This window comes from Pelodiscus sinensis, chromosome 9 (genome assembly GCF_052426305.1).
Source record: "Pelodiscus sinensis isolate ZL-2025 chromosome 9, ASM5242630v1, whole genome shotgun sequence".
Lineage (NCBI taxonomy): Eukaryota > Metazoa > Chordata > Testudines > Trionychidae > Pelodiscus > Pelodiscus sinensis.
In genome coordinates, this window is record NC_143060.1 from 16,216,496 (window position 1) to 16,236,583 (window position 20,088).

A 20,088-nucleotide genomic window follows, 5' to 3' on the forward strand; every position below is an offset into this window, starting at 1 on the left:
CATAGAATCATAGAATAATAGGACTGGAAGGGACCTCGAGAGGTCATCGAGTCCAGCCCCCCGCCCTCAAGGCAGGATCAAGCTCCGTCTACACCATCCCTGACAGATGTCTATCTAACCTGTTCTTAAATATCCCCAGAGAGGGAGATTCCACCACCTCCCTTGGCAATTTATTCCAATATTTGACCACCCTGACAGTTAGGAATTTTTTCCTAATGTCCAATCTAAACCTCCCCTGCTGCACTTTAAGCCCATTACTCCTTGTCCTGTCCTCAGAAACCAAGAGGAACAAATTTTCTCCTTCCTCCTTGTGACACCCTTTTAGATATTTGAAAACCGCTATCATGTCCCCCCTTAATCTTCTTTTTTCCAAACTAAACAAGCCCAGTTCATGAAGCCTGGCTTCATAGGTCATGTTCTCTAAACCTTTAATCATTCTTGTCGCTCTTCTCTGTACCCTTTCCAATTTCTCCACATCTTTCTTGAAATGTGGCGCCCAGAACTGGACACAGTACTCCAGCTGAGGCCTAACTAGTGCAGAGTAGAGCGGCAGAATGACTTCACGAGTTTTGTTTACAACACACCTGTTGTTAGTCTTTAAAGTGCTACATTGTCCTGCATTTTGCTACATCCTGAGAGTGTGGCCTGGGAGAGGTGCCTCTCCCTCAGTAGCCACAACCCCAGAGCTGCCGTGGCCAGGGGACAGGACTAGGGTGATTCCTCTCTCTCTGCCACAGCCCTGGAGCAGCTTGTATCCCATACCTTATCCCCAGCTCCACTCCAGAACCCACCCCCCCAGCCTTTTGCTCCAACCCTGAGCCCTCTCCTGTACTCTGAGCCCCTTATCCCTGAACCCACCGTACAGCCTACATGCCCAGCCAAAGCCTTCACCTGTCTGTCCTCCCACCCTCTGCCCCAGCCGAGTCCCTTCTCATACTCCAAATCCCTCAGCCCCATGCCCACCACACATCACCTCCAGATTGGTGCACATAAAAATGCATTACACACATGCATGGGAAAACTTAAAGGGAACGTTGCTAGCGAGCCCCGATTGGGGCAGCAGGTGGATTCCATCGAGTTTGTAGGAACTTAACACATCCCAGGATATTCAGAGCACAGAGACTTGGATTCCCCTCAGAGCAGTTCTAATAGGTAGCCAAAAGGGGGTGCTCATTAGGATGTGAGGGGAGGATACCACAGCAGGTAGAAGCAGGTGGATGGAACTGCCCTCATTCTCCTTGGCATGGTAAATACCATTTAAATAATACTGCTCATTAGGAACATTTAACTACTATGCTAACCCCCTCTTTGATGAGAAGGTACTAGCCCCAGGCATTGACAGTGGAGTTAGAAACAGTATGGCTCCTAAAGAAGCTATACTGCCAAGGACAGGGGTAGGCAGGCAGAACCAGAGAGAGGGAGCTTTGGCTAATAATTCCTTTTCTCTTGGCTCCCAGGACTCCATTGCCTCCTCCATGACCATACAATCTGCTCCTCCTCTGAAGAAAGCCCAGATCAGTAATGCTGTCAAAGTTTCCCAGTCCTGTCCTGTAGCTGCCATATCATCTGGTTTCTTATTGCGTGATTTTGCATATTAAAAGTTCCTTTTACTCTACTCCAATAAAAGCCCAGAGCAGGTGCAATGTCCATGACAGGGGTCACAGTTTCTCCAGTTGCAGATTATATTTCTATTTATAAAACACTTAGGGCTTTCCTTCTTTCAATTGTGGATGGATTCTGCACCTCCTACTTCCTTTTGATATGTTATTTAGCCCAAGCCAATAAAACATGCAAAAAACTTTCACAATTGTTCTGTTACCTTTATAGAGTAGCTGAAATTGTTGTGGCAGTTTCTGGAGATACTCCACCACCAGAAATTTGAGTGATTGTTCTATGGGCAACATTCCAAGTTTCCTAACAAGCTACACTATATGAGCCACAGTTTTCACATGTTCCCATTGCTGCCAGTGTGTGTCAAACATTCAAATTGCTCATTGCCTGCAGACCTGATATGCTGAGTAGCTTATACAAGATGCTGCGCAGCCACAGGCACTGGAACTTATAGGCATGAGCCCTGGAAAAACCTGATTCAAACCCTACTTCTACAGGGTTTGTCCCCTTTCCCCAGGACCTGCCCTTTCTTTAATTTAAGGCAAGTTTCACTGTAAATAGCAGAAGAATTACTACATAGCCACAGTGGTTGCCAATACGTATTTGCAACCAAATATGGGCCTAAATCAAACCAGAAGATTCAAATACTCTCAAACTTTAGGAAGCTCAGACCTGAAGCTGAAATGTGTAGCTTGGCCCCATCTTTATGTAGAACAGAATAAGAGAAATTGCTATGAAGTGTAGATTTACCGTAAATTAGTGCATATAACCTGCGCACGAGTATTACCTGCACCTGTGTATAATCTGCAGTTTTCCCTGATTGAGTAAAAACTGTCTTGTATACCCTGTGCACGTGTATCCTCCGCAGATGAACCACAGGTCCTGTTAATGCAAAGAACCTGTAATCAAGTGTTAATGAGCTGCAGCTGATAACACCAAACACTAAGTAGGCTACAACCCTTATCGCTGGTATATAACCCCTTTGAACCACACTCTTTTCCATTCATTTATTCCTTCAGTGGTTTTAACTTATATTTTAAACTTTTTAAACATACCTAAGCGCAAATCCTACACAGCTGATTTTAAATTGTGTGTAGTGGCAAATGTGAAATTCTTTCTGACATTGACTCTTCAAGCTCTGATTCCCAGTATGACAGCGATTCTGATTCTGCACCACAGACGACTGTCTCCGAAGCTGACCTAGCTTTGGCTATGGATTTTATGGATGTTTTTAAAGACAGTGACTATGACGAGAGTTTTGATGGCTTTGAGAACTCAGACGCTGGCGCTGATTCTAGAGATCAGAGTGAATGAGAATGCGAAGACAGCTTTTTTTAACTGTTTTTATTCTTTTACTAGTTGCACAGTAAACTAATACATTGAATGTATTTTAATATAACTGCTTCTATTATTAAATTAAAATATGCCACTTTTCTCAAGTAAGATTCAGTCTTGTCTTCCTTTCAGTAAAAAACCCCCTGTATTACACACAGACAAGTATAGCCTGGGAGGGGAGGAAGGGGGTGGTATGTAAAACTTTACATAACTGGTGGGCTATATTCGCTAAAGTACGGTACTCCTGTACTGGCTCCTTTTGTGACCTTGAGCAAATCACTACAATATTCGGTGTCTGAGTTTTCCCTTATGTAAGATGAAAATAGTATTTACCCGCCTTTGGAAAGAATTTTGAGACCTACAAGACAAGTGCACCCAAATTGCTTAGTATTATTTCCAATATTCTTTGATGATAAGAGTGTGGTTTGATACACTTCTTCTCTCCTGGTATTCAGTCCCTTGCTAAGCAATGTTGCTTCTTCCTTTTTATTATCACCAATATCTTGAGTAGTTGCAGCTACTCAAAAAAGCCATTTCTCCCACCCCTTACTAAAGCTGTTGCTCACATTTTGGTCATATATGTCCTTGATTACTGTAATCTCCTTAGTAATAGAAATGTAGCCGTAATCTCCTTCACAGCCTTTCATCTTCATCTATTCACAATGCTGCTGATGCAGTCATCATCCTCTCAGTCACTCCCAAATTATCCCCCATCTTTTTAAATCCAGACATCAGCAAGTTCCTGTCTCTTATTACAGTCCATTCAGTCTCCCTGCCTACATTGCTTTTATTTCCTCATACTCCTCCACTTACTCTCTACACTCCTCCCTAACCTCTTGCCTTTGACTTTTTACACAGTCAGGTTGGAAGTCTCCCAGTCAAGCTGCCACCCTTAACACCCCAAACCAGTTCTTCTAGATACTTTTCTCCTCTTTAGCCTCACTGATCCTCTCTCCCTTTTCTTAGCCATGTTTTGTCTTGTTTTTTCTACATTATAAACTCTGGATTTTTGTTCTCATTCTGGAAAAGTTTTTCGCTCAGAGACCCTCAACTAGTATAAACTGTCATAGCTTCATGCTGACTTCAAAGGAGCTATGATATTGTGTGTGAACTTAAAAGCTGCCCATGAGTTTGTAAAATGTCATATGAATGTAGTGGTCTGCCATTTTTTAAATACGCTGCTCATACATATCATCCAATGATCTTAAAGGGTAGGTCTACACAACAAACTCACAGCTGCGCCTTGCCCATCAACTCAGGCACAGGGACTTGGGCTGAGGGGCTATTTCACCATTGTGTAGACTTCAGGGCTCTGGCTGGAACTCAAGCCCCAGAGCCCTCCCACCCTGCAGGCTCCTAGGGCCAGAGCTCCATCCTGAGCCCAGAAGTCTACACAACAATGAAACAGCTCCACACTCCAAGGCTGAGTCAGCCAGCTGGTGTACGGACCGATCCAAAGTGCTTTACAAACATGAATGGACTTACTCTTACATTAGGTTGTATTAGTAGGTATTATCCCCATTTTCCAGGCAAGGAAACTAAAACAGAAAGAAGTTAAATAGTTTGCTCAAGGTCACATACAAAAGACAGCCACAGGTAACTGGAAAAAATGCCTGCTACTGGAAGAGTAAAGCAGTGCCAGTCCTGAACGAGAGAATTTGCCGGACCATGGGAGGTGTCCCCTGCCACTAACCGCCAGGCAGTTGGCCCTCTGCCTTTGATCCTCTCTACCCCCTCCCCAACTGGGTTATCCACTCTGTTGCTGCTAGCCTGCTGCCCCCCACAGCTGCCATGGCAGCCAGGGCTCTCTGGCCCCTGGGTGGCCAAGTTTCACCGGCTCCATGCTGCCATAGGTACTGCAGTGGGGGGGCCAAGGTTCCCCAGCCCCACTGCCCCCAGCCCTGGCTAGGCTTCTGGCCCTCCTGCCATTAGGTTCCTGGGATCTCTGATCCAGGAGCAAAATAATCAGACTACACAAAATTTTGCTGCATGTAACGGGACGGAAATAGGGATAGAAAAATTGTTTGGTTAAGATTTCTCTTAATAACAAAATCAGTATCTGATAAGCCTTCTCTCGGTCAAAAACATCCAAGTTTCCTCTTTTGGACCCATGCCAGAATAAGCTCAGGTACTAAAGGAAACAATTTAGCGTTGTAAGCTCAGATTCCTGTAGAAAATGTGCACAGCATTCGTTCTGGTGTTTTCTGCTTCCATGGAAACATTTTCCCTGCATACTTCTAAATCTTAAACATAGAGCACTAGGGCCTATATTAAACAGCAAGACACTTCCAATACAAATGACCACAAAATTTTCATCTAGATCACTGAATACTTTGTTCAGTGTCAAACAGAATTTTCAGTTTCACAATCTACTGTCATAGTGATGAATCCATGGAACTATATGAAAACACCCAACAAGCATATCTCCTTTCTTGGCTTTTGTTTTTGTTTTGGGCAATCAGCAGCAACTGCACAATATGTTTCCCTTTCCCTTTTTCAGACATATTGCTGAATCATTGCCTAAACATTCCTTCTTGTGCCACATTTTTCCCCTCTCCCAGTGCAGTTTTCCTTCTATCTTTGTCTCTTTCCATTCCACAACACAATTTTCCTTTAGCTCAATATCTTTTTCCCTGATCCAGTTCCCAGTTAGTTCAGCAAGGAGCAAATTAACCTGGTTTCTGCTGTTAATGGAAATATATTTGGAGCCATATTTGAGAAGGAATTGGTGTGTGAATTTGTATTTAAGTTCATATCTAATTAAAGATTAAAACCATCTGAATGGCAAAAGATTATTTGATTGCTACTTTCAGACTTCATTGGAATAGATAGCAAAGTTCATGCATGAGGAATAAGCTCCTGTCTTTTTAATTTCAGCAGTGGTATTGAAACATAAAAAAAGCTGCCAGGATTACTCCTTGGTGAAAAAAGATGATCATGGAAAAATGTATCTATCATCTAGCCCCCCCAATCATGCCTGCTCTAAAGGATTACCAGGTAACTTTTCAAAGAAGACTAAGTCAAGAATGAAATGACTGAAAGAAGCAAAACTATCCCAATCTACAGCCTATACAAACTAATAACTAGTTAATTTGTCTTATACATGCTAAATAGAATGATTTCTTCATGACTTCTCACTATGCTCAGGACCACACTTTTATTTCAGATTAGATCAGTTTCATTTAATGAATGAAGGACCAGGAGTCTTGAGAATAGGGTTCATTTCTTGCCTCTATTACAGGCTTTAAGAAGGAAGGTCTGGTGGCCTGGGCATTAGCATAAGACTTGGGAGGCTGGAATTCAGTCACTTGCTTTACCACAGACTTCTTAAGTGACCATGAGCAAGTCACTCAGCCACTCTGTTCCTCAGTTTCCATCTATTAAATGAAAAAAATAACACCTTCTTACCTCACAGGAGTGTTGTGAGCATAAATCCATTAAAGAGACTGTGCGGTGTTCAGATACTATAGTGATATCTCTGTCTCATGTATAAAATGAGAACACTTCCATTGCTATTGGAATTATTTTTATTGCAGCAACACCCATATTAAAACCCAATCAGAATCAGGGTTCCAGCCCTGACAGCCCATGCCCCAATTACCTTATATTCTAAAAAGACAAAAATAAATAAATTGAAGGTGGGGAAAATGGATACACTAAAGAAACAAAGCAATGTTAGAACCATGTTTATTTCTGATTTTCCTTCTCTCAGTCTCAGACATGATTTTTAATGTAATACAAAAATACCTTAAAAGTATTTTTGTAAAGGGATTGGTGGAAACAAGGAACAATCAGATCTAACTAACCCTCCAAAACTCTAATCCTCAGATGGGAGATGCTATATTAAGGTATATTATTTGTGACTTTTTAGTTCAATATTAGTGTACGAGAGCTCCATCTACTGGTGTTTATTAAACTTATTTGAACCACATTCTTTTTAGTGCTAATATGTGTTTAAAATCCAACTGAACACTTACAAACACATAATATAGCTTTAGAGTTACTGGATACACTATCTTTCAGGGAAAGAACCTTCTAAAAATAGCTATCAAGAATACTGGCCACATTTGAGCAAACATGTGAACATATATAACTTATCATGGGCAATGATAGCACTGTGTAGGAGTTCCTGCAGCTTAGGCAGTTTTCCTAGGAAATTAACTTTATTTTGAGGTTTTTAAGATACTGATGTACAAGTGAAGCACATGGCATAATTAATTCCCTATGAATAAGTACTGCATACAATTGGGACTTTAAAACTTAGAAGAACAGGCAACTAATATTCCTTTGCATTCCTGGGAAATACAACATATATGATGGATGAAGAGAGCATGTCATTTTCATTTCCCAAAGAGAGGTGTTTTGTAATATTGCAATGAGCTCTGCTGATCACACCATACAGACAGATTCAATTTAAAGTATCTCAGGTCAACTTGGTTTTACTTGAGTGTTTCAATTTAAATTGGGTCTTCAAAGATGCTGCTTACTATCTTCTTCTCTCTTCAGAAGACTTTTTTCAGCAAAATATGTCTGGGTAAATATTGTAATTTCTTAGTAAAAAGAAATGAGTCCCTATATATGTTTAGAAGTCTCATATGCTACTGCAGTGAGAAAGGTATGTTTTTACTATTTTTTAAGTTATACTGTTGTAACACTGCATAGCCGATACTCTACTAAGGAAGAGTAAGCTGAATTCCTTTCTGGCTTTCATTCTGAGAATAGAGCTGTTAACTATTACCACAAATGCCACATTTATTGCTCGTTTACACTCTTGTTGTAGCCTGTGGTCCCAAAATATGACCGAGAGAAGATGGGTGAAGTATTATCTTTTACTGCACCCATATCTGCTGGTGAAACAAAATACATTAGTGGATATGATGCACAAAGGAGAAAGAACACAGCCTGGATTTTAGATCCAGGATTAAGTTTGCAGAAACAGCAGTTAAAACATTTTTTCTACAACTATTCTGAGCACATCTGGACGCTAATTCTACTTGTAAATTGAGTGAACAGACCTTTTGTACAGGAAGAGTCCACTCATGAGAATGGGATTGCAGGATCAGAGTGTTGATGTGCAAGTCAGAACCCAGATTTCACAATTTAAAACATTTTGTACCCAAAACTTCCTAGTTAATAAATCAAGTGTACATATTTAATGATTTTACTCACTTTAATTATTAAAAAGGGGGCAAAGCAACGAGCAATTTTTAGTTTTCATTATTTTAGCAATACTGCCTCATTCAGTATTTTTTAAATGACCAGAATGCCCAGAACATAATGCCCAGAACAGAGACAATACATCTATGATATACTGCAGTTATACAAGAAGTTCAAGTATTTTGACAAATGATTTTGATTCTACAATAACTATTTAAACATATTTTAGTACAGATATTTACAATGTGACTTTTCTATAGAGTAACAGATAAAACCACTGAAAACTGCAACACAATACTTGATAAAGGAATACTCTGAAATTTAAACTGAGGGAGATGGGAAATCTGTTTTACGATCAAGACATGTAGTCTGCAGCTAGAAATACTGAGAGACATGCAATACTTTCATTTAGGAGAGAGATGGCATTTCAAATTACATGCAAACTAGGGGAGATAAAAGGTCCACAGGTTAGATCAATGTGTGCACTTATATATAGGATAAGGATTGCACTTATTTTAAACTGATGGACTATACATATCACACTCGAATCTAAAGCCTCTTATCTGCAGAGTTACACAGTGCAGAAGTTTCTCTAATATTATTAAGACAATAGATCTTGAATACAGCCCGGAAAGAGTCTCTAGTTACATATGTCCATGATGTTTTTTTCTTTCTAAAATTAGGTTCCGCATCTTCCACTTTGAAATGAAAAGGGACTAAACTCCATTTTACAAAGCACAACCCTAACCCTAATTGTTTCCAAGAAGGTATCTATTTAGGATTTGATCCCATACTATTAAAGTTTTGCAATCCTTACTTTTAATTATTAACATAGCTTTTTCTCTTAGTGCACAGAGTAAGATGAAGTTAAGATGTAAATCTGAAATATTTTAAATTGTATTTTGGTTACACAGGGTCAGATATAAAATTAAAATGTACATTTTATGGCGTGAGAAAATCCCATGAACACAGGGATAGCCTAATTCTTGGTTATTCCATGTTTTAAAACACTTCAGACATGTTGGCCAACATGCTCTCCATGAACAGTAGTAAGTGTATACTCTTCAACAGTTTGCTCATGATTCAAGAAGAAAGTCACCACTGCATATTCATTTACAAAAAATTACACACTGTGATATAGCTGATAAAAATATTTGGAACTTATGATTTCTTATAATAGTATTTCTCTTGGGGTTCAATTACAAATCCATCTGATTACATGACACTAATTTATCTGAATATCTAATTGTATGAATGCATAATTGTATCAGAAGCTGATACGAACAGTATAGTTACTTGTTAAATTGCTATTGTAAGGAGAAGGGAAGTGAATATGACATGTGCACTTCATTTTCTTTTTTGCTATGCAGTTGAGCCAAACATTTTTCTGGCTTCATCAATATACCATTAGATTTTGCCATATGGCATTATCCTATGATAATTGAAACAATGGCAACTAAATATAACACATGATGATCTGATAGAACAATATAGCATTTTAACTTTAATATGGAAGACAGGAAAGAGTGCAGCCTGCAATAACCAGAAGTTATTGTTTCCACTGGAAATGGTAGCAACAAGAAGTGACAAAATTTTGACCTGCTAGCCTTATTTCCATGTATTATGGAAGATGAGAAAGAGTATGCCAGAAAAATCTTGTTTGTAGTGGCTCAGAAAGGAATAACAGAATGGATTAAATTGAGCAGAGTAATGTTTAGGGTAGATATCAGAAAAATTAGTATTAGCTAGACTCTAATCTTTGCAGTGATAGAGTGTTATCAAGCTCACCTCTGGAGTTACACAAATTTAGAGGACACAAAGCACTATGTAACAAAATGTCTCCTCTGATGGGGACAGAAAGAAGGTCAAAATTCCGGTCTGAAAAAAGACCCTCTTCTTTAGGCACAGAATCAGTGTTCTGTATTTCAGCTTGTCCTTCCCAATGATAGGTTACAGGTCAAATGATAACCAGTTTGTCATACTATCCAATAATTTTCCAAAAGTAAGTATTAAAAATGTCACGTAATCAGAACACCTTTGTTAGAAGTTTTCTAAATGTCTTTTAGAACAATCATACTATTTGAAATACTGGATTATGTCCCTATTGACAACTGAGACAATTACTTTGAAAGAAGAACTATGAACAGTAGTCCATTCAACTGAAATTCATCACTGAAAAAGCTATCACGTTGGCACCTCATTTGGATGCACGTCCTTATTTTCTTCAGGTGTATTATTTTGCTTCTCACTTTTGTAGCTAGAAAGGAATAAGTTTTCTATCTGAGTCAAGAATTCTTCCGCAATGAAGCAGTTTGTTACCTTGCCCAGAGTCTTCCTCATACACTCCAAAAGCTGGTTTAAAAGAAAATTATTATTAAATTCAGAAACAGATAATAATTGCTCAACTTAAAGTTTCAATCGTTAAAAACTAAAGAAACTGTTTGTCTTTCTAGCTGATAAATGCTGCCAGGGTAAATCTTGATTTATTTGGCAGGTCTGCAGAAACCATTCACCATAAAGTACATAACTGGGATTACCATAAAGAAATAGATCAACGATCCCAGGGAACACTTATTTCTGACTTCAGCCAATGATCAGTTTGTGTTCAATAACTGGCTATGAAACACAGGCTTGAAATAATAAACTTTGCAACACAGAATTTACATTATTCTATAGACAATATAGGCACAGGATTCTTTACCAGAAATCACACAATAGCTAAATTCAAAAGATCTTTCAGACAATTTCAGATTTGTGTTATTTTTGCATATAATTATTTTGTTTATATAACTTTTAGTTGTTTACACAGTTAATGGCAGAGAATCAATCATTTAGAATTTCATAAAAATGTCTACACTAATTGGAAAACTAAAATTCTCACTTATGTACAACATATATGGTGCAACAACAATTTCAGAATAAAATAAAAGGACATAAGAAACTAATTATCTCAATATGGCCACAACTCCTGTTGACATTAACAACAGTCAAATATGCAGAGAAAAGGTAACAATTTGCTTTCCCCCTTTTAACTAAAAGTTAAAACTTCAAATATTGAATCATTGTCCTCAATTCAAAAAATGAAGTCAGCAGCAAGTTCATAAGCATAGTCTAATACTATTTTCATATTTATTGTAAATAAAATTATGATCTACAATATAAAAAATATTTATTGCAAATGGCCTAAAATTGTGATCATCATGGCTGAAATTATAGGGGTTTCAGACTACTCAAAAAAAGTGACATTTAAAAAATTTAAATATTTACTTTTTGCAAACAGGTCAGGTCAGAATCTCTGTGAAAGATTTTATCCATGGGAACACTGCTATTAGAAGAAATATAAAAAGTCTTGATTAGATAAATGAACAAATCTGTTCTCTATTTAAATTCTAATACATACATACAAATTATAAATTGGCTTATCTTAAAAACAAGAGTATTACAAGCAAATACACATACCTATGAGAGAGTCTGTATTTTTCAATGATCCATCTTGTTTTTTCAAACACTAATTCCCACTTAGGTTCTTCCAACATCTGATGAACTTCAAACTTGTAAGGCAGGCCTATAAGTCATTAAAACATGATTACTCACTGGTTCCCCTATATCTGTCACTCCTCTTCAAAACTGGATGCACTCTTCCTCCTTCCTTGCAACTGTTCCTAGTTATTTACGATTGTTGCAGCAACAATAACTTGTAAACCTATAACTTACCAAAATTAAGCAGATTAAAGTGACAGTGTCAGCTAGTTTATGTTGCAAATTTAAATTTGACAGAAACAAAGTTTTTTTTATTAAATTGTATCATGTTTTTGTTTGGGGTTAAACTTTCAAAATAAAATAGTTGTGCAAAAAAAAAGTAAAACAGCAAAACTAAATGTTTTATAATTTATCGCCACTCATTTATTTTTAAGGTCATATTTCTCATCTCTCAGGCTAATGTTCTAGTGTTCCCCGTGGATTGAACAACATGGATAATATGTATTCTTTATTCATGAGCAAGGTGTTATGGATGATTCTGACTGATAGTTGTCCTAAATTTGAGGGGAGGGCAAGAGAACACCTGGGCTACATATGAAAAACAGAACAATGTAGTTGTTCCAGCTCTTTGCAAACCCTTAAGGAATCAGTGAAGCATCATAAAGACACTTAAAAATATTGTATCTAATTTTGTAATTTATCAGCACAAATAATTGTATAATTGTTTTAAGACCTGTGTATGAATTATGTTTCTATCTGCACTGACTGTGAAGGCAGGGTTACTCTATGTGACTCCATCAGTATGGTAATCCAGGAGTACCACAAAAAAATAATCTATGCTTTGCCCACAGCATTAAGTAAGCACAATTCAAGGTGTTGGCCTCTCCTCACTAATAGACCTTATAAATATAATGAGGGATGTATCAGATCAGATCAGATCAGATTAGCTATAATTCCCAACACTGAAAGATTAAATTCCCTAATGTTTGAAGGCAAAGGCTGAGTTGGGGACAGCATTTATGAACTATGAAACAGGAAAAAATAATCCTACTAAATGGACTGTTATTCTATGGCTTTACCTCAGATCAGTAAGGGAGTAAAAAAAGGAAACAAATGAATTCTTATAGTTATTGTAATTTTTATACAAACTGTCTAGTATTTTTTAAGGAGTAACAAAAATACACCATATAACACATGAGATGAAAATAACTGAAAGTTTTAACAAAGGAATCTACACGGAACAGCATTCAGATTCTTCTGACAGGAGTCAGCGGGTGTTTCCATCAAGATCTTGCCCCTAAATGTTATTAGTTATCAAAATATCCAAGTTAAAAACGGATACATTTAAGAGATACTCACTAGCCAAAGGAATAAACCTACTAGCCAGAATCGATATGTGAGACTGGGTAGAATAGAACAAATCCGGAAGGTAAATGGGCAGTCCTTATAAGCAGCCCTTTTTGTACTGCTCAAAAGAGGACGAGTGCTGGGATTCCTGACACGATATCAGTCCTAGAATCTGTTTGCAGTTACATCTTTCCATATTAGCATAGGTATAGTAAGTGTGAACCCTCTCTGCACACCAAATTCCCAACTACTGAAAAGGAGTCTCCTGTTATTCTACTGCTTCATCAATCTCTCCTTTGCGTCACCTCTCTATTTCCAGGCCTCTGTGATAAGATCTGCCTCCCCTTCTATGCCTATGTCCACTCAGTTTTCTGATGCAGCAGAGTGGAACTGACAGAATTCTTAAGGGTTTCACTCCTGTTGAGTTCTGTGTCTCAACAATGAAACTGATCAGTCTTGATAACTTCATTTGGCTGTGATTTGGGAAAACCATGAGCAGCAACAGAGACAATGCACAGCTGTATGCAGTCATGAAGACAACATTCGATCTCTGTATATTTGGAATATTTCTTTACACTTTATGAAATACTAATAGTTTTTTAAAGTGAAAGTTATATTAAGCAGAAAGTAACTGTTTAAGAGCCTCCACTTGCCAGTGAAAGCTGACCAATTTCTGAGATGAGAGAATTCTTCAAGCCTTTGTTCAAGTGTTGCGAAAATAAATTTTCAACCAAAACCCTGAAGGACAGAGGAGTGGAGTAAAAGTAATTAGTTCAGATACTTACGGTAGGAGCCATCAGAACTAATCTCATCACTAATAACCAGACAAGTAATCTGGGAATATGGAAGAGGATTATTTCGGTTATAAGGACTTATGATCATTCCAATGAACATTGCCCCTCCTCTGGAGAAATAACTCTAAATGAAGAAAAAAAAATGTTAATACATTTTATAAATTCAGTACAAACTGATCTCCCAGCTAGCTATCTCTAAGTCTATAAAATTAGAAATCAGAGACATTTGTAAATCCTTAAAAACTTGGAAAACAGATTACCCTACTCCAGAATAAATATTCAATATAATATTTATTGTTCTTTCTTTCCTCAATTTTAATTAAACAAGCTCTAAATTAATCATTGTAAGGTTCTTTAAATCCGAAAGTGAATTTACAACCAAAATGATTTTCAATTATGCAAACCAGAACCATTACTATATTAAGCATATTAAATTATAAATATTAGAAATGAAAGATTTTGTTTAACATACACACAAAGAATACCTGGTATTTAGCCTGTGTGTCAATATCTCGTATAGAAGGATTGGGGTCAAAAGCAGGATGAGAGTGGTACCACCCGATAACACTGTACCCTCTAACTGCCAACGTTTCTGAGGCCTGAGTTTGAGACACAGGATCCATCTCACATTGTAGTCCTGTACTGAGACTATTGCATGGTTCGGCTGCACAAACCTATAAAGAACATCTCAATATGGATAAAACGGAAAAACTAAGTGAAAACATTTAAACCAATCATAAATCAATGTTAAATACTAGAGTCTCTTATGCAAGAGTAAGAGAGACAATGACAAGCCAGATATTTTTACGAAATCTTAGATTTTGTAATTTCAAGATTATAATGATTAATTTGCCAAATGTCATCTTAAGACAAACAAACAACTAATTCAATAATTTTTAGGACACTATCACTTGCACAGATGTTTTTCAATAGAAGACATTAATTAATAATTTTAGTAAAATGCAGAATGAACACTGAACAGCCTCCCCGCAAAAAAACTTACTTCAACAATTCTATCAGCTTCAGAGTATCTTCCGCCTAATAGGCCTATTACTTCTGCCATGGAAACATGAGCATGCTAAAGATATATAATATAAACACATTACTTAAAATATTTCTTTAAAATACCAATTTTCATAACTGCTTTTAATCTTGGATTTACATTATAAAACACTATCTTCACAGGATGCAATCCAGTTCTCTCAGTAAGATTTAGAAGGAAAACTGAGAAAATAAAGACTCAAATACTGCATGTTTCAATTTTAAGCAAATGAATAAAGATGATCTTTGCCACCTATATGAGTATGAAATATGTAGAGATACTGTTAGTTGGAGAAGCTGCCACCATTTAACATCAAGAATCCTGTTTCTTAACTGAGAAGATTTTGGCCTGGTCTGCTTTGTTATTATAAAGAGACTACACAAGAACTAAATCACCTCCTGGACTGCAAGGCACAGACAGTAATGATGCCGATGGATTCCAAAGTGGCAACATGCACAATGAAGAGATGTTTCTTTTGGAGCAACTGCTATCACAGAAGATGGATATCCTGAGAGAAACAGAACTAAGTACAGATCTGATAGTGCTCCAATTTAAGTCAGTGACAATTGTCTAGTGACTTCATTTTTAACAGCCATTCACATTGGTAGACAGCTTGCATAAACGATGGTTATTATTACAGTAAAATATCTAGACACAATCCTATAGGTATGCAGCAGTTTGGGTTTTCTCCCATTGTATACTCTGGCTTTTATGTCTAAAACGGGAAGAAAACTAATTGAGGAAAATACCAAAATATATATTTAGTCCATTATAAAACACTACTTAATCCTTACCAAGTCCATTATTAAAAGTGCTTCTGAAGCCACTTTCACCTGAAATGGTTCCTGGAATAACAAACAATAATGAGTACAAGGGACATCCTGTAAGTAAAAAACGAATGTTCTCAATTATCCATTAATATATACTTACTCGTTTTTCTTCAGTGAAGAAACAGCAAGGGATCAGCTGAAAGGGATCAAAGGAACTACAAAATAAAAGAATTTTCTTCTAAAAGATAAAGGACAATTTAACCAAAAAAAGGTCTTGAATAAATCACATTTTTCCCCCAACAGCCACTCCTTTGTTGAAGTTGCTAATTCTCCCCACTGTTTTCCAATTACTAGAATCTTGCAATTGACATCAATTTAAACTGTAAAGTTTTATATTGTAATTTACAATTGTGATGTCAGACTTTCACATTTAGACTGCAAAGCACATACTTTAAGACAGTAACAATTCACAACATTTTGGTTTGAATCTATGCAAACTAGTTAGTATCCTTATTTCCAAAAGAAGTATTGTAGAGAAGACAGCACACAAAAAGAAAACCTTTTTGTCTGTCTTGATCCTTTAGAAGATTTTGCAGGTTTAAGTTTCTCCTCCTCTCGTCTTCTTGCTAGTTCCTCAGCAGAGAGATGCTAAAAAACAGATTTCATCATTAGTGATTGCCAGGCTCCTTTAACATACTTAGATTCTAGGTACAAATTTGCAGTCAGACATACTAGCAGCTTTTGTCACTAGATCACTCACTATGCACTGGAACAGCCAGAATATATAGTCCATGTAATGTGAAAACAGTGACAAAGCCATTAGCACATAGATCTGCTTTTGCAAGAAGATGGAAGAGACCCCTCCTATCATCCCCCCAATGCCTGATCTAACAAGAGTTCAAGTAATGGCAACAACATAAACCTTAACTATCAAATCTGTGCATAACTACAACTTCCATTATTGGTTACTTGACTATTCTATAGTCCCCAAGGGTGGACAGCTGGTTTAAAAACCAGTTCCCCTTGCGGACTGACTTCTTGTGTGAGCTCCCAGACCTGGTGCAAGTCAGAACTGAGCCAGGCTGCCTGCCTGCCCAGCTCCTAATACACTTTAAATGCAAAGCTGCAGCAGGGGAAGGTCCCAGACCTGGCAAAAGCTGGAACTGAGCCAAACTGCCTTACAACCTGCTAAAAATTTACTGGCAAGGCGGAATAAAAATACATGTAGTCTATAGCATTAACCAATAAGCTTTTGCTTATCGGTTAATCGACTGCACTATTACTTCCCTACTTTGGTGCTTACATTTTCCACTTAGACTTAACCAAAAGATCATTCTCTGCAGGAAATGGTAGAGACAGCAGACAAAACCATTCAGACATTCTAGATACTGGTTGCCATGCTTGCCTCAATTATGAAGCATGGCTGCCTTGTGACATTTTGTATAAATACAACTCAATGGCAGAAAAAGCACATTTTGTTTAAACTTCAAGTGTTCTCTAGATTTCCATGAGATCCAATAAACAAAACAGTTCAAGAAATTTTATATTAATTACACATATTTTTCTCCACAGAGGAAAAGTGGGATTATCTGTTAAATTTCTCGGCTCATGGTAAGATTCAGAACAGTAGAAGTATGCACGCACGGTAGACAATTTTCTGTTTAGTCTAAACTGATTCAATGTTGATGACACTGCAAAGTCCTTCAGTATCATCTATAGCTGCAAGGACTTCAAAACTCTGGAAAATCTTACAATGGTGATATCACATAATTTTAGATAGAAGGATACAAAAGGAGGAGGAGGCACATGGGACTGTTCACATGACCTAAATTCTATCCTTAGAGGAATAATTATAGGACTGGAAACCTAGAAGGCCTACATTTTATTATCACCTCAGCTAGCCTCAATAAGGTCACAATAAATGGTATAAGAATCAGGACTGAATTTGAACTCACATCTCCTGACTCCTAGGTCAAGGTCTAGTCCACTAAATTAGCTCTTCCCAGGTATAAGAAAAACAGTCCATTTTTCTCCATAATCATCACCCACTGCACTTATTATAAAGACCCCACTGTCTTACCGCTAAAAATCCAGCGTAAAGTCACACATTTATCACCTATCTTTCTTGTGCAACATAAAAACTCAGTATATTATGTAAGGATATTGTGTACTGTAGTACAAAGTATTCAGGTCGGTTGATTTTTGAAGTCACTATAATAAACCTACAAAGCTAGGCAAGCATTAAATCGGTTTTATTGTTATGAAAAACGTCTAAAATCAGCAAGCTGAAACTTAAAAAAAAATAAACTCATACTTTTATTACTGATAATTTGTGATAGAAAGTCCAAACTTTAAGGTATAAGCAACAAAGGAGCACAGGTTCAGATCCCAGCCTTAACTCTGCTTTTCCAGATTTATGAATGCCTGATATTTCAAACAATGTTTCATTAAAGTTTTATTTTTGTTATACACAAAAGACTTATATGATTTGAAATGAAGAGCTACTTTTCACTGAATAAAAATAAAATTGATGAAATCTCCAAATTAAAAGAACAAACTTTATGGCCATGTGTGATGGGGTGGACTAAGTCCTGACGCCCCCTACAGGAGGCCAGAGGCCTTGCCACACCCCTTCCCAGTGACAGGAGCAGAAGAGAGGTCTTCCAGGCAGGATAGAGAGGCTGTCTCTGTGGCAGCCAATCAGGGCCCAGCAGACAGGTATAAAAGAACCTGATGGTCTAGGACCTGGCAGTTCCTCACAGGAGCTTGACCTACGCAGTTCTATATACGGTCTGAAAGAACAGCGGCATTACGGACAGCTCCGAGTTCAAGCTGAACTTTAGACCTGGGTGAGGCCCAGGTCCAGTGGCCAAAGACTGGCCAAAAATGAATACAAGAACTGATAGCACTGCGGATAGGGCTAGTAAGATCCTAGCCTTAGAACCCTGAGTTGACCAGACAGAGCGGCATCCAGAGGAAGTGACCCAGGGAGCAAGGAAGTACCAGACGGCCAAGCAAGAGCTTACCCAACACCCCTCAGCAACAGAGGGGCACTCACAAGCAGGAGGACCCGGTTTCACCATGCCATACACAGTGTATGCTTTAAAGCAGCGGTTCCCAACTGCCGGTCCACAACCCACTGGCTGCTGGGCTGCAGTGGATGCCAAAGCTCAAGACAGCTGTTCACAGCAGCTGGGCTCCAGCAGCTGTGGTGACTGAGGCACGGCAGGAGGTAGCGGAGCAGTAGGCATCTCCCTCCCTTCTTTGTGATTGGGAAAAGAGGGGGTGCAAAGGAGGAGGGAGTGCGTGCACTGCCAGTGGCCACTCTCCCTACCTGCATGGCCGCTTTTGACGGCGGCAACAATAGGGTTTAGGTTGCGGCAGGAGGAGGAGATGTCTCCCTCCCTTCTTGGTGATGGCTGCCAGCTGGAGCTCCATGCTCTCCCCACGCAGCTGCTTTGGCCAGAGGCCCCACTGAGGCAGCAGCAGGAGGAAGCAGAAAAGGTGGCATCTCGCTTCCTGCTCCCCCCCCTCAGTATTGGCCGCCAGCCAGGGCTCCATGCTCTGCCCCCTCGGCCGCTTTTGCGGTGCCTCCCTCCCTGGTAATGGCAGCCTGGCTGGAGCACCGTGCTAGCTCTCCCACCCACAGGTCTGCAAGAAGTGCTTGGGGAGGGCAGGGGTGCGAAGGATGAGTGCATGTGCGCGCTGCCAACAGCCATTCCCCCTTTCCGCAGGGCAGTAACAGCCACTCTCCCTAGAGGGGCAGCCTCACTCTGAAGAGGGGTGGGGGGAACAAAGAGGTGTTGTGCTCGGTGTAGTGGAGTCACGGGGCAAGAGGGTGTTGGTATGGGCAATAGGGGTCAGAGGTTAAAGGCTATGTGGCATAGGGTTGGGGGTCAAAGGGTATTAGCCACTGGGGAGCAAGAGGATGGGTTGGGGCTATATCGTCATTGTACACTTGTATTTGCATATTCATTATTTGAATAATGAATATGTAAATATGCAAATAAAATGTTATCAGTCCACCAAAGGTTTGTGAATGGGTTTGTTGGTCCTCAGCATAAAAATGTCTGGGAGCCACAGCTTTATAGTATGACTGTACTGGACATGAATACCTTGCATACTCAACGTTCATTCACCACAATATTAGCACAACTGCCTAACAGTTGCTCCAACATTACTGTAAAATAATAGCTTCCAAAAGAACAAATGTAATTTTTGTGCAGATTATGTAATCTTTTTTCTACTGTATTTGATGACACACCATCTGATAAATGGTTAGCAAGAATCAGAGCTCCCAGAACAATTCCCAGAACAATGTAAAAATAAAAGTTACCTCAAATGTCTGTCCTTCCAAATCCTTGGCATCACACCAGTTTCCCCAGGGGTCTCGCACACGCCTGCGTCTTGTACGCTGGAGCAGGCAGATAAAACACTAGTCAAACATCATCAATCCATGCACAAAAAAACACTGACCTTTCCTGAATTTAATCAGCCATAAAGTGACATCCAAACGGTCAGTGGCTCATAAGCATTACAATTCCCAGAATAG

The 20,088-nt window shown here is 38.7% G+C and overlaps 1 protein-coding gene across 4 annotated transcripts in view; it reads right to left on the minus strand.

Annotated features, from left to right (window-relative positions):
- Window positions 1-355: 355 nt before the first annotated feature.
- MYSM1 (Myb like, SWIRM and MPN domains 1) overlaps window positions 356-20,088 on the minus strand; it is a 47,011-nt gene continuing 27,278 nt past the window's right edge. Inside the window, exons 11-21 of one of the 4 annotated variants that reach the window (XM_075936088.2) lie at window positions 19,873-19,950; window positions 16,096-16,184; window positions 15,697-15,751; window positions 15,561-15,611; window positions 14,728-14,802; window positions 14,210-14,398; window positions 13,716-13,848; window positions 11,563-11,668; window positions 11,371-11,425; window positions 10,423-10,455; window positions 356-6,323 (exon numbers count right to left, since the gene is read on the minus strand). In XM_075936088.2, coding sequence (XP_075792203.2) covers window positions 6,297-6,323; window positions 10,423-10,455; window positions 11,371-11,425; window positions 11,563-11,668; window positions 13,716-13,848; window positions 14,210-14,398; window positions 14,728-14,802; window positions 15,561-15,611; window positions 15,697-15,751; window positions 16,096-16,184; window positions 19,873-19,950 — 891 coding nt within the window. In that variant the 3' untranslated portion in view covers window positions 356-6,296. Of the gene's footprint in view, window positions 6,324-8,110; window positions 10,456-11,370; window positions 11,429-11,562; window positions 11,669-13,715; window positions 13,849-14,209; window positions 14,399-14,727; window positions 14,803-15,560; window positions 15,612-15,696; window positions 15,752-16,095; window positions 16,185-19,872; window positions 19,951-20,088 lie in introns of those variants that run through there. The other 3 variants (XM_075936087.2, XM_075936084.2, XM_089780441.1) reach the window with 3 other exon arrangements.